The sequence below is a fragment of the Neopsephotus bourkii genome, unplaced genomic scaffold (genome assembly GCF_033783945.1).
Source record: "Neopsephotus bourkii isolate Nb327-2 ecotype Australia unplaced genomic scaffold, CSIRO-AGI_Nbou_v1 NB_816, whole genome shotgun sequence".
In the NCBI taxonomy this organism is placed as follows: domain Eukaryota; kingdom Metazoa; phylum Chordata; class Aves; order Psittaciformes; family Psittacidae; genus Neopsephotus; species Neopsephotus bourkii.
This window is the reverse complement of record NW_026901312.1, coordinates 74,032-88,683: the sequence shown is the minus strand read 5'-3', so window position 1 is coordinate 88,683 and position 14,652 is coordinate 74,032. Positions and strand designations below refer to the sequence as shown.

Below are 14,652 nucleotides of genomic sequence, written 5' to 3'. Positions count from 1 at the left end.
GAGTACGGATTTACCAGTACAGGATCTAACAAGCAAATAGTCTTTTAATTAAAATAATTAATAATAATAATAATTATTGCTTTCAAACAGCCTCAGAGGAATCTCTAACTCAGACACTAAGTCTAAACTCTTTTCTGATGACTACAATAGGGTTTCTGTAGAACAAGGCTTAGGAGCAAAATTCTGCATGTTCACCCTGTGAATAAAGAGATAGTTTCAGTCATAAAGCACATTTCCAAAGCATTAAGGTTATTGTTTGATCAAGTTTGATCTATAACTGATATAGTCTACAAGGATATTGAGCCAATTTAAACCAGTTGAGTCAAATGCCATTTAGTGCAGTTAACATGTAACACTTGCTATTACATAACCAAGGATGGCTATGCCAGGCATTTCCTGGGGCCTAACAAGCAGCTGTGATCCTGTGACAATCCCAACAATTCTCAGCTGGCCACTTATCCACAGATACATTCTGTCCCAAAAGCTTATTCCCATTACAGGGTTTTCACGGTACTTTTTCAGCATGTGTACATACTTAACAGAAACCCAGGTAGTTGTGTTTAGCTGCAGTACAATAATTATCCTGTAGTGATAGTTTCAGCTAGGATGTAAGTGTTGAAACTACCAGTTATAGGCTACTGACTTGTCAGAAACAATTGTCCAGCACTGTCATTCACTCTAAGCAAAAAAGATGTGGTTGCCCTACTTTATAGAACAAGCAGGAAATACTGATGTTGTTTTATATGCTTACATTACAGAACAATACGACCTGACAGCATTGTCCGTTCAATTTACAAAGCCACTGGCTGTTCAGATAACCCTAACCACCATGTGATCTACTTGGAGCATGTCGTTGTGCGCATCACTATTACTCACCCTCGACGTGGAGACTTGGCAATTTACCTAACCTCTCCTTCTGGAACTAGGTCACAGCTCTTGGCCAACAGGTACGGTATGACATCACAACTTCACAGTCCAGCCAGAGTTCAAAGCCTACACCAAGATTGCAGCATTAGCAAAGAACAGTCGTTACAGTAGGTTTGCTGGCAGACACAGGCTAATTATTCTTTTTCTGAGAGAAATGGGGAAAGTGAAGTTCAAATGAACTCTGAAGATGCAATGAGAAGTTGCACTACTACTTTGAAATTAATTTGTAAACAGCCTATTACAATTTTTAAAAGTCAGCCATTTTCTTCATCCGGTGGATCTATGCTGGATATTTGCTTATGAATGTCCAGCTATTCTAACAATAACCACTCAGAAAGACCAGTCATTTTTCTCATCCTGTCACCTCTGTATTATGTTCTTGGAGGAATGATGACAGTGCATCAGATTGTTTCTTTTTATCCAGACTGGACTCAAACAAGTATCTCTTTATCCAGTGCAGCATTTCCAACATCAGTGCAATTTCAGTGCCTGGTGCGTCATTACTATTTCTCCTCAGCAAGTTGAAAGACTTCTCAATAATATTTCCATTTCTTTGGTCTACTAGCAGAACTCTTCTTTCTTGGAAGAGAACATTGGCAGTCCTTCCCAGATAAATCTTGATAAATCAGTGTTCAAAAGCACTGCCTCCTACCAGAGATGGTTAAAGCACTAAGAAACGCCAGAAACCTTCTCAAACTCTACCCCATTTTCAAATGTTCAGATAAGTTACAGTAAGAAATCTTTCTATCATTCTAACTGGCCAAAAATTCTTCTTCCTGATGGGACCATAGTGTGATTGGGAGAATTTCTTTAGGTAACTGCCATTCTGTTGGATGGCTCCCACACAAAAAAATTATGTTACCTGATGTTGTGTATCTCAGAAACAATTAATGTTCCCATGTGTCAAGCCTATGTTGTAAGAACTCCGCTGCCATCATGCTGAAGTCTTCACATTTATATTCCCAGTCCTACTCTTCAGAGCTTTAGTGAAGTGGGAGTGGCTTGGTTTCCAGACTGCCTTATCAATCACATTTGCCTAGCCAGATTTGCTGATATAGTGACTATCTGGTCCTGGAGACTTGCATGTCTTCCCATCCCTCAGTGGTAGAAGGACTTACCTTTCTTCTTGAATGGAAGGACCTGTTCTGGAGCTCAGATGGACTTGATTCTGATGGAAGTGTGAACCTGTATTTTCTTGAGAGATTAGGTTAATTTAAAAGAAAGTGTATACTGAAAATACTCTTTAAGCTTTAGACATTAATTCATCAAATGGAGAAAGTTGTCCTGGGATTTTGGCACCTTCTAGAATATCTCATGTGATTCATTATGCATGTTGTCAGAGCTTTGCTAACAGGGCACACGGTCACACATGTCTGTTTATGTCCCTGTCACACTGAACAAAGAATTTGTCATATGCTAAAGGGTGCAGAGGCAGACTTTTACCCTCTAAGGAGTTACGAAACAGTCTTGTTTTTCTATTCAAAGAAACCCTTCTTTGGTTTTCTATTCAATTTTTATGCAGCAGTTCTTCCATGCTTCAAAATATATTAAAAAAAAAAAAGTTGAAAGTCCCCCAACTCGATATCCAAACAAAACAATCTCGTGTAAACCCAGTGGTCTTAACACAGCTAACTTTTGGCTCTAGGCTTTCATGTCTTGCAGCTGACTCACAGCAAGTGGGAGATAAAGACATTCCAGTATTCACAGTTCACCTCTGGTGATGACTGGTATGTGGAATAGGTACAAAGTTTAAGTCAATCTCTGTAAACCCTATACCTTAGAAAGAAATTATTTTCTGTACCTATGGTAGAAAGAGAGAACACAAATACATGCATGAAAATAAGGTGATCTTGAGCTGTATCTTATCCTACACTGTCAGAAAGCTAACCATAAAAAAAAACAAAAAACCCTCAAACTGAAAAGCCTTTTAATGTTTGCTACTTTCCAAAAAATAAATTATTAATGACATAGTGAATACTTACACAGTTGCACAAGAAATTCCTTTCCCATGCAAGCTTCAGAGATATACTGACTTGTCAGTCACATTTTGCTAAAACAAACAACTCTAGGCTACTAACATTAAGGAATAAATGTACTTCGCAAACCCTAGGTCTGAAATACCTGTAGTCTTCACAATCCCTTTGTTTGGATAAAGTGATGGATATGGCATACTTTAAAAAATAGTGTTTCAAGGCTTGGTTCATTTGGTCTTGCAAGAAGTCTTAACATGGTCTTGCAATTAGTAGTATAATAAACGTTGTTGAGTGTATATGTTTTAGCATCATGTTAGAAAATAAAACTCAGAGTAGGAGTGTTCTTATTCACTAATATGAGAATGCAGTCGTGAGGCATTTGAATTTTAAATTACTTTTTTATAAGGGCATAAGAATAAATGCATTCAAGCATGAGTAGCATGCAGGGATCCATTGGTAGCAAGTATTCTGGGATCTTTTCCTATAGGCAAAGGTCCCAGAGGCTGTTGTACATTGCTGCTGCCTGACTGAGATGCCTTTCTCAGACATACAAGACTTTTTAATGCACACATACATGATTAATAGCAGCATTACCAGCTGTTTTTACTGAACCCAGGGAAAACCTCATTGCTTTACTGCTATTCATCTGGGTTTAATTTGAAACAGTTTGTCAGTAAAATGTCTTAAAGTGCAAAAGGTATATTTTACACATGTGCACTTCTTCACCAATTCTGGAAGAAGAGTCATTGTGTAGTTTCTGGTGCATTGACGAGTAGGTCCCTCAAGGCATTATTTGGCCTTTTTTCTGCATATTTTATCTTTAATGTTGGCATCCCCTAAAATGACTTCAGTAAGAAAACTTGTTAGTCAGAGGCACTGTGGATTCCTTTGCAGTCATTTGGTGGATTACACTGTCACTGGCTTGAGCCTCATGTGCATTCTTCAAAAACTGCATTACAGGGAACATCTGCTTTGTTGTTTGGAAAGAGCTAAACATGATTACATTGGATGTACTGCAGCAGAAGAAAATACAGGCTTGGAAAGCACTGTCTGGTATGAGGATGAGGCTACAGTTAAGTCCAAAGGCGAACAGTATCCCCTTTTAAAAAACAATTGGCCATTGGATTTGGCAGCATGGGGTTCTGAGTGTTTTTGAGACATACCAAGGTCAGTTCTAACAAACAGTACAGGGCAGGCTATGGAGGAGAAGCTAAATACAAAGACGATAGAAGAAGCAAACTTAGGGTTCATTTGTCTCCCACTGAAGTCTTGGCTTGTTTAATTCTTGCCCTTTAAATTTAAAGCAGCTGCTGCCATTCGAACTGCGTAACTGAAATTTTTTAGCCACATGATGGCAAGTTTCCAGGCCACTAGCTTCCTATGCTTATATGGCATGGACATTAATAATACCTCTTTTCAGTAACAAAAGGAAGTATTTTCATGACCATCTTTTTCCTATCATGAAACCTTAGATAATTAGTAAATTTTAATAACACACTGTATGCAGGAAACTCTTAGAGCAAAAGCAGGGCATTCTCATTTAATCTTGCTTGCTAGTTTGCTTCATAAAAAGCTTTGCATATCAAAAGAGGAAACCTTTTTTTTATAGGACCACATTTTGATTTCTAGACCTGTCTGTCTTACATCCTTATTGCAGTTTACATATTATACTTTAATAAAAACCCCAAAATGTTATGTATCCAAGTACGATGAAAAGGATAGGGCCAAACTTTATGCTGAGTCTCACTGTTATGGTAACAGAAAAGGACTCTGGTGCTGTTAAGTCCAGGATGAGCAAACAATATTTTGCTTGTATTATGCCTACAGGATGCAGAAATCCTCAGAAACCATTTCTCGTAATTATTACTTGCTATGCTTTATTTCATTCCAGTTATCTATTTATGTTTTTGCAGAGGAGGTGTAGAAGACAGGGAGAGTGAATAGACATCCCACTACCCTTCTACCAACCAGCCCTTGAACTGCAATTGCAACATCAATACCGCTAAAGATCTTGCAGTATTAACAGTAGATAAGGCAGGGAGCTCTGGAGATACTACAGACACATTAATTGTAAAAAAATAGTAAACACATCTTTCCATTCTAAGAGGGAAAAAAGAATGTTGATTTTCTCAGCTCTGCAGAAAAGACAGGGTTGGAGTTTTTTTGCACATGCAGAAAAGAGTAAATGAATTCATGTAGGTGACACTACCCTCCCCGTTAGTAAAACTGATCCTGGAATTTGCTCTGACTAAGTGCAAGAAGAATGAAGTACAATATATCTGGGATCTAGAGTGACATATGACTTTCTTTGATGACTGAGACTAGTAAAGAATTAATAAGGAATTTACAGAGTAGGCATGTATTGGCTTTTAGAATTCAGTCAAGTTAAGTTTTAATGGAAAATTAGAACCAGTCATTAAAAGTCTGATCAAATTTTCCATAGTTGAAGCAGTATTGAGGACAAGTGGCTAAGAACATATTTAGGATCCGGCTAAATGTCTCAGCTTCTGAGGTTTGTATTGAACCAAATAGAAAAGAGGGGAGCTGTTTCAATGAAGCTGTGGAATAATGCTTGGTATTTCTACTTCCTGCAGGTAGGTTTGTTCCAGCTATTATAGTGAGAATTAAATACTCTTTTCCCAGCCTTGCAAAAACTAGGCCCTCATCAGTCGTACTGTAACACTTACTACATTGAGTTTCACTTAGAATAAACTGGATTATTTGATGGACAGTGTCCGCTACTGCCCCTACCCCAATCAGATGTCTCTTTTCAAACCTAGGATAGTGCAGGAAAAATCTGTATACTCCACACCAGGTTAATTCCTACTCTTGTATAAGCACTTTTGCCTATTTAGAGTGAGGTTTCTGAAGGTTTACTGCAAATTCAATAGGAAAGCACAATAAGTATCAGCTATATAGCTCGCTGACCAGTGTGGTGTGTGGAGCTCAACAGCCTGACATGTCTATAGGTCGTGATGGAGCATTTCATGTGGATATGTGTAGTCTCTGAGGTCAAGTTCTCTATATTTAAAGATTGTGGTTGCTGTAATATCCACTAGTTCAGGCTGGCAGGCACTGTACCCTACTGTTCATGCTAGTCTCAAAAAAACTTTATCATGACAGCTCAAAGATCTCCGTTGCTTCATGAAAGTAACTGTGATGACCGGATGTAATATGGAAATCTTTAAAAAAAAAAGTAAAATATGTGTATGCGTAGATTTTAGATATATCTTTAGATCCATATCCAGAAGTTTTAAGTGATCTTCCTTGACACAGGTGAAAAAGCTTATGAAGTGCCTGTATGCTTTCTGACCATTTCTTTTTATTCTGAGCTCTTCGGTGCAGGTAAGCAGTAGAGTCTGGATGAAGCTTTGTTTAAGTCAGTTTGAGCTGTCCGCAGTTCCTCAGGGGCTATTTCTCACAGACAGCTGATGGTTGAACCCTGTGGAGAAGAGCTGCTCTAAGAATAACTGATCCAAGCATTTTCACATGTGCAGCTTGATGAGGCATGCTGTACTCTTTTCAAACTGTAAATAAAGCTCACCTGAAATCATGTGGCCAATTAGACTAGTGGACAAGTTCTGCTTGCCTGCCATTTTAGTAGGCTGGAGAACATCATAAACAAAGATTTCTACTACTGAGGAGAAAATAGCCTTTTCTTGGCAGCTGCTCCATTGCAGCCTCAGCCATCTGCTTGCAGGGCTTCCTGGTTCTTGGTGTGGTCAGTTCAATATACAAGTAAGGCTGCCAGACAGTTGCAGCTGCAACTTCTGAGTTGGAAAAAAAAAAAAAAAAAAAAAAAAGAAAAGTTCTTGATAATAAAAAACTTCTTTTTTTTTGCTTACACTTTTTATTTTTTGTGATGAGCAATGGTGGTGTTGCCTAATGGATCCCCTACCCCATGGCCTTTTCACACATGAATTTAAAACTTAAATTCTTCTGAGCATTTAGGAACTTACTGATTCTTTGCTAAAAAGCTGGCACACTTATTTGGTTGTTTTTTTAACACTAGTAGATATATCTGTGGGAGACGAGCTTTATGTTCCTACTTGTCAAATTCCAAGAAAGTGGCTAAATGTCTTCCTCTGGGTTTAACGTTTGATTGCAGACTAACATTTCTACTTGAGTTATATTTTTAGATAGAAATGTGGTGCAGTTTCTAGGCTCTTGAATTTGTTTTAAGGAAATAATTACTTTAACTCTACACTCTGTGATATGTATATTCTTATACAGACCTGTATATGGCACGTGAGGAGTATGTCGTAAAATTTCTCAGAGAGAAGAGTCATTATTTTTAAATGTAATGCTGTTCATCGTGAGCAGGCATGTAGTCACATCCACTGTAATTTGAATGTCCTGTTAATAAGAGAGATTGTGTAAGTGAATAACAGATCTGGCCGCCTGTTACGGTTATGATAATGAATAAGTTGTAAAGATTCGAATGCTCTGGCTCACTTTGGTTGTTCATGTTACATGCGTGAGTACAGATGATGCAGATGCATATGATCATGGTAATAAGAATTATCAAATCATTCTAATAATCATACTTAACCATTTTAACAAGTAGTAACCTGTAATACTCAAATAACACTTCATCAGACAATATACTAATAATTTAGTAGTCCACTATAAGTTCTGTATATGTCCTTGCTATGAATTTTGGTTTAGTATCAATATGAAAATAACATCAATTAACTATATGGCCTGGCTCCATGCTCCTTAAGATATTCTATTCCATTTGTATTCCTTTCTGGATAAGGAAAAGTACACCTGAACATTTAATCACTTGATTCATTCATTTTATACCACTGAAAGGGAAATCCATGTACTGCCTCACAGATTCTTTGATTTGAGAGTTTACTGCATAAGCAGAGCAACGCAAAAATACTTGGACACACAGACAGCCTCAGAGTCAGTATCTTTTATTTTTTTAGCTGTTCTTTTGATCTGTCAGTAGGTTTTTGACTTATTTGTGGAATCTTGTAGAAACACCATTCACACATTAAAAGATTCCAGTTTAAACCTTACTTCATAAAATACAGATCTTTCCCAAATAATTCTTTCAAAAAATTAGTCAATTTTCTCTGAAAGAACATAACCATATTTTCCCTATTTCAGTTGGAGATGTGAATGCTTACAGTTACAGCCATAGTGTATTTTTAGGTAAACTGAGGAAGGGAAGTTAACCTCTGATAAGGCCATAATGGATTTTTTTCTCTTCCTCCCAAATTACTTAAAATAATGATGCAGTACTAAAATGGAAATCTGACAGCAATTTAAAATTCAAAAGCATGACAAATAAAAAATACTATGGGAAACATTTGGCTGATTACAGTAAAAATAAACAGCAACTTGTGTTTCTGTGTATGTGAATGGAAGCCCAGTGAATATCGAATTTGCAATATAATTGCACAGTACTTACATAATACTATATAATTTAGTGGCCACAATGGCAAAGAGGAGTACTACTACCTTGACAGATTGACAGGGTGTTTAGAAAGTAATACATTAGTTATCAGCAAAACACAGTATGACAATTTGACAAACTGTTGGAAATATCCTACATAATGACTTAAATTGAACATACCCATGTGTAAACACTGAGTAATAACTGTGTAATAATTTCTACCCTTTCAGTAAATGGTGTGTGCCATGTGTTTGTGAGATTTGCTGCATTCACACAACTGATTTAACAGTGAAATGAAACAGGCCAATTCTGCTGGCAGAAGAAATATATATACACACACACATACAGACTGACGCACACAAAGGCACAGAACTGCATTAGAAAAAAATAGTGCACAATTATCAGAGAAAATGAAGCCAAATTCTACATATATATATTTAAATTTAATGTTATCAATGCTAATAAGAACATTATTATACATTCATTAAAAATGAGAAAAGGTTGCACAAGTGAGAGATTGAATGTCAGCGTTGGGCTGAGTCCTATAAAGTGCACCAGGCATGTAGCATGCAGGTCTATACAGGTCCTATTGCAGAAGGCGTGAATACACAGTACCTGACCCTATGCCTCTGACTTACCAAAGTTTTGACAAGAAATAGGGCATTTATTCACATTCTGTGTGGTGATTTTTACCAGAAATTGACACATACATTGCTTCAAAAGTATTCTGCTTTCCCAGTGTTTGCTGAATTTTACAAACTTTTGAGAATAAAGCTTGAAATTAGCTTAGAAAATAACAGTTAAGAACCATGTAAGTGCAAAATACCCTAATATTTTTGTAGTTTAATGCCAACCTTTTCTCTGTTTTATGGAAAAGGGGTTTAAATCTTATGGATTTTCTACTGAAAGATCTTGGTTTATGAAAAGTATTTAAGCATAGCTATTACCAGTGGAATTTTCACAAAAAGAGCAAATTAAAACAGTGATAAATATATATGCATACTTATATGTATGCACATATAGATTAAAATACATGTAATAGATATCTGTGTATAGAAATATATAGATATAAATATACATGGTTGTATATAATAAATGTTGCAGCAATTTTCCTACTTATGAATTGTGTGTATTTTTCAAAGCTGAGCGGTGTCATTTTATTGGAGGTAAAAGTCTTGATAAGAGTGCACCTCTCATCAATAGTTTTAGGGTACCAGGCAACCTGCTGTTGCTTCAGTGCCTGACATTGTTTCAGTGATCCTGTGGGCACTGAAAAAAACCCACAAATTCTCTTTTGTCTTTCTAAAATCTCATTAATAAACCCCAGTTTTAGATAACAAGATCTCCTGCCTCTTCCCTTATGGCATCAGCATTCCATTGCAGCCTCTGAACTGGGCCCCCATACTAGAAATTATTGTGATCCAGGCCTAAACTCAAACCTCTTCACCCACAACCTGAGTAATTAAATTATGTTAATGTTGATGGTTAGATGTGATTAATCTTTCAGTTTTAGCCAAACTTAATTCTGTCAAGTGTTTGAAGAGAGTTATACCTTGGTCATTTGAGGACTGAGACCAATTCCTCAGTGACATTTTATTTCCATACAAGTCACATATATTGAATTGGTAATGTTGTCTCAGTCACTTCATATTTTTTACTGCTTTTAAACTGCTTTTAAGTATCCCAATCCAAAGCCAAAACCAAATGTTACAGCAATTTTCCTGCTTAAGGGTTGTTTGTGTCATGCTACTAAAGCAAAATATATGCTGTATTGTGTGCACTTTTCCCAAGACACATGAATCCTATTAAACAGTATTAGTTTTGGGATTTGGCGGGGGTTTTTTTAATAAATTATTTTTCCATTCTCTTTCACATTACACAAATGATGACACATCAAGAATCTTTTCCATCAAAACAAGAAACTGTTGAATATACTTGAAATATGTGCGGGAAATCCATTATTAGCAACATTGTGTACGATTGAATGAACTGGCTAATTAGTGTATCATTCAAGATATTGCAGACTTGGGAGCCTTAGCTCCCCAAATAAAATGGTTCACTCAAACTAATGTCATTATTTATTTTAGGCTATTTGATCATTCCATGGAAGGATTCAAAAACTGGGAGTTTATGACTACTCACTGCTGGAGTGAAAAAGCAGCAGGTGACTGGATTTTGGAAATCTGTGACACTCCATCTCAGTTGAGAAATTTCAAGACTCCAGGTATGGCTCTAACCCTTATTTGGACTTTGTGAGTTCAGGAGAATGCTTTTAGTTCATTATACTGCCTTGACTGTTTCTCAACTTTTATTTACAGCTGGAACATCTCACTGGTTTTAGTGTGAAGGCAGAGCTGTAAAGAGCATCGTAGAATCATAGAATAGTTAGGGTTGGAAAGGACCTTAAGATTATCAAGTTCCAACCCCCCTGCTGTGGGCAGGGACACCTCACACTAAACCATGTCACCCACAGCTCTGTCCAGCCTGGCCTTGAACACTCAGGGATGGAGCATTCATAATTTCCCTGGGCAACCCATTCCAGTGCCTCACCACCCTCACAGTAAAGAACTTCCTCCTTATATCCAATCTAAACTTCCCCTGTTTGTTTTAACCCATTACCCTTTGTCTTATCACTACAGTGCCTAATGAAGAGTCCCTCCCTAGCATCCTTATAGCCCCCTTTCAGATACTGGAAGGCTGCTATGAGGTCTCCACGCAGCCTTCTCTTCTCCAGGCTGAACAGCCCCAACTTTCTCAGCCTGTCTTTATACGGGAGGTGCTGCAGTACCTCAGTGTACCTATAAAATCCCTTCCTGTTACCAGAAAGCACTGTAATCAGTGTTTTAAGCTGTATTTTAAGATAGGTATTTGCTAGGCACAGTCTTTTGTGGAAAAAGATACAAAACTGCATCGAAGTGCATGTGTCATATGTGAAATAAGTTATAGTCTCCTTATAGAGGAATCTGCTTTCTTGAATGCTGAATATAGATTTATCAGACAAGTCTTCAACATAAGTTAGAGCAGCCCAGAGTTACTCTGCTGTATTCAAATTGCTTGTGACTTTCATGGCTGATATAAGGCCCATATTTTCTTAGAATCAGAATCATAGAATACTTGGCTTGTATCAGCTATGTATAGGGTCCAGGGATTTATTTTCATGTTGTTTTTGTTTCCTTTGTGTTTTTTATTCTACCCATAAGAAAAAGGGGCATTTATTGGTATTTACACAACTAGAAAATTCCACCATTGGAAAGAAATTCATGGCTTGCTACCACTGGTAGGTTGCAGTGTGCAGTGTCTGGTTGCAGTGTGTGTATGGGCACAGTGCTTAGAAATGGCATTCATCTACTCACAAACTGTGCTCCTAGTAAGAATTTTTGAAGCTACAGGCATTCTTCTGCTTTTAATTCCCACTGCACAGTTCAATTTCATTCACACATTTCAATATGAGCACTGAGTTTGAGGGAAGGGCTTTCAAAGAACTCATGAGAGTACATGCTTACTTGTGTTTGTTGGTTATGAAGTATGAGTATATACTTGCCTTTGGAGTTAATGAAATTTAAATGTTAAAAACCATTTTGAAATAGATACGTTATACACAGATAAGAATACCACTGTTTATGCGTGAATACTAAATACCCTCCTTTAAAGGCTCCTTCAGAGCCCCACATCAAAATAGTTGGAAACCCTTCAATACAAATAATCAAAGGTAAAATATCACTTTATCAAATGTTCTAGATTAAACATGATAGAGATACTAATCCTGTGGATGTACAGGAAATCATTTATCACTAAATCTCTGATTGGACAGTGTATCAGAATGCAATAATATTACGTTGTATAGTTGATCACTGCTTTCTGATAGATAAAAAATGTAAGAAATCTGCTATGAAATATATTTGGGACTAAAATGATATTAGCAATAGAATTAGTTTATAATTCAGTGAAATAAAAGATACCTTTAATTTCTGGTACTAAGTAAACTCACAAAGGAAGTACGAGTTTTCTAATTGATTTACTAAAAGTCAGTTCTGAATTTTAAGACATAGATGTTAACTTAAAGTACCTGAATTTATAAATATATGTCTTTGTGAACTTTGCAATAGGTGATTTTTAAACTTGTTCCTGAATTAGAACATTAATGGAAGTCATAAAACAATTTAAATCAGCCTCACCAAGTGCAAGTGTTTTTATTTTTCTACTACATGAAGAAGTACACATAGACATTGACTAAAATATAAACTTCAGTGCTTTGAGCTTAAGATAAGAAAGGCTATTGTGACAGGGCATGTGCATGTAGTTGGCTATTTTAGAAGAATGTTAATTGGTTCAGTTCCACTCTGTCCAGGAAAGGCCCATTAATGTTCCTGCCACCAGATATTGCGATGGAGTACATTATCTTCCTCTTGGTTGAAATCTGGTTTGTTAAATTATTTGGATTGGAATAAAGGCTGTGTGCAGTTTATGTGTTCAAAGTAACTGTGCCTTTCTGGAACACCAGCTGGTTTAGTCGCTCCTGCAGCTTGCTTACAAACTCAATAGGACTATTTCCATCATGACTTAGAGCAAGCAAGGGCGCAGGAGGAATTCTTATGTATGAACACGGAGTTGTCCAGGTTCCTTACTATTCCAAGTGGTGCATAGGCCCAACTTAACTGGGTTTATACATTTTACTTTGAACAAAAATTAACCCTCTCATTTCAAAACTAGAACTGATGATTTTATGCTGCTTAGATAAATTTTTGTATAAAAAACTCTAATATGCAGACAAGTTTCACTCCACTGCTGCTGAAGTTGACAGAATTGAATGAGAGTTTTACTTCCTTATTTCTGCTCTTAATTAGCTGAATTATGTTGGTTTTAATACAGCAGATGGTCACACAGCCAGTCTCTCTGCCTGTCTCATATTCTCTTATTGCCTGTCTCAGTTGCTGCATAACCTGAATTTTTTAGGATGCTAAACCAGCTGTCATAAGCCAGAATTTTTAAAACCTGTTATGTAATATGAGGCCAACAAGTCCCCATTGAAGACTGAGATAATCAGTGTGATTTTCAAAATTGCTGAGCAGTGAACAACTCTTTATTAAAGTCTGTGGTAACTCTGGGTTGGCCAGTGCCATTTTAAAGTAAACTGTATACTCAAGTGTTTAACTGGAAGAAGAGCATTTTGAAAATCTTGATTATCATCCTCTAGAGCTCTGGAAGAAAAAATCTTCATAGCTGGTGCTTCAGTTTTCATGTAATTTTATCTACAGTGATTGCTTCTCACCATGGTTTCGCAGTGGTGAAAGTTTCTTAGGTGAGTGATGTTAACTACACCAGTAAATGCAGAGCAAAATTCACAGTACACTAAAAAGCAGTATTCATTAAAAGTATTTGGAAAAGCAGCCCTAGACTATGAGCAGAACTATTCAGGGATTCGGGGATGTTTGGTGTTTTTCTTAATTTGATAGAAGGAAGGTATTAAACAAGTAATTTAATTTTAATCAGATTACTGAAAAGATAAAAATTAATTATTTTCAGCCGCGTCTTGCAGTTGTTATTCCTGATACAGCCAGGAATGTCTCTGGACGTTCTCAAGTACGATTTAGGGTAGCTTTTCTGCCTTTGTGTGAACTGGAACCCAGCTCCCTAGCACACTCCCTGTATTAAGGCCTACAAGTGAGGTAGCATGGAGCCATTTTGCAGACTTCATCAGGGCTATTCTCCAAACAACTTTTACAGTCCTTTTATGTCACTAGGACAGTGTAAAAGTGGCCAACTACATTTCCAGCTTTAAAGCCTGTTCCTTCGCACTCCTGTTTTACATACATAGTTGTAAAAGGTCTTGCTGTCTTACTTATTTTAATACATTATATATACTCTTCTCACTGCTACAGTTGCTAATCTCAAGGAACAGATTGCTTTTGCTCTTGTGAGGAATAAATCCTAAATACTCAGCTGTAGAAGAAAGGGGGCAGTAAAGCCAGAGGATGTGGAGAAGGTAGACTTGTCCAGCCAAGGCTTGTGGAGGAAGCTGGCACACTAGAAGAATTGTGCTGGAGGGTTTACTCTTTATTTTCTTTCAGCTGAAGTGAAACACTGCTTGAGACTGGTTAGGGTTTTGCATACATTTGAATTTCACGAGATGCAGTGTGGTTGTGATTGTATTTGGATATGGTGTGGTTGTATTTGGATCCTGGATCACTGTATACGGTCTAGTAATATGTGCCCAGAATTTCTAGAGCCCTGCGGTGGAAACTGTCCAGTAATACTTCTGTTCAGAAAGATTTGAAAGTGCCTGCCATTTATTAGTGGTAGATAAACTCTGCTGTTTGGGTATGTTGGGGTTAGTCACCTCGGTGA

General features: G+C 37.1%; 1 protein-coding gene across 2 annotated transcripts in view; it reads left to right on the top strand.

Annotated features, from left to right (window-relative positions):
- PCSK5 (proprotein convertase subtilisin/kexin type 5) overlaps window positions 1–14,652 on the top strand; it is a 269,863-nt gene that overhangs the window by 181,513 nt on the left and 73,698 nt on the right. For both annotated transcript variants that reach the window (XM_061355628.1, XM_061355629.1), the window contains exons 12-13: window positions 759–947; window positions 10,395–10,531. In XM_061355628.1, coding sequence (XP_061211612.1) covers window positions 759–947; window positions 10,395–10,531 — 326 coding nt within the window. The remainder of the gene's footprint in view (window positions 1–758; window positions 948–10,394; window positions 10,532–14,652) is intronic.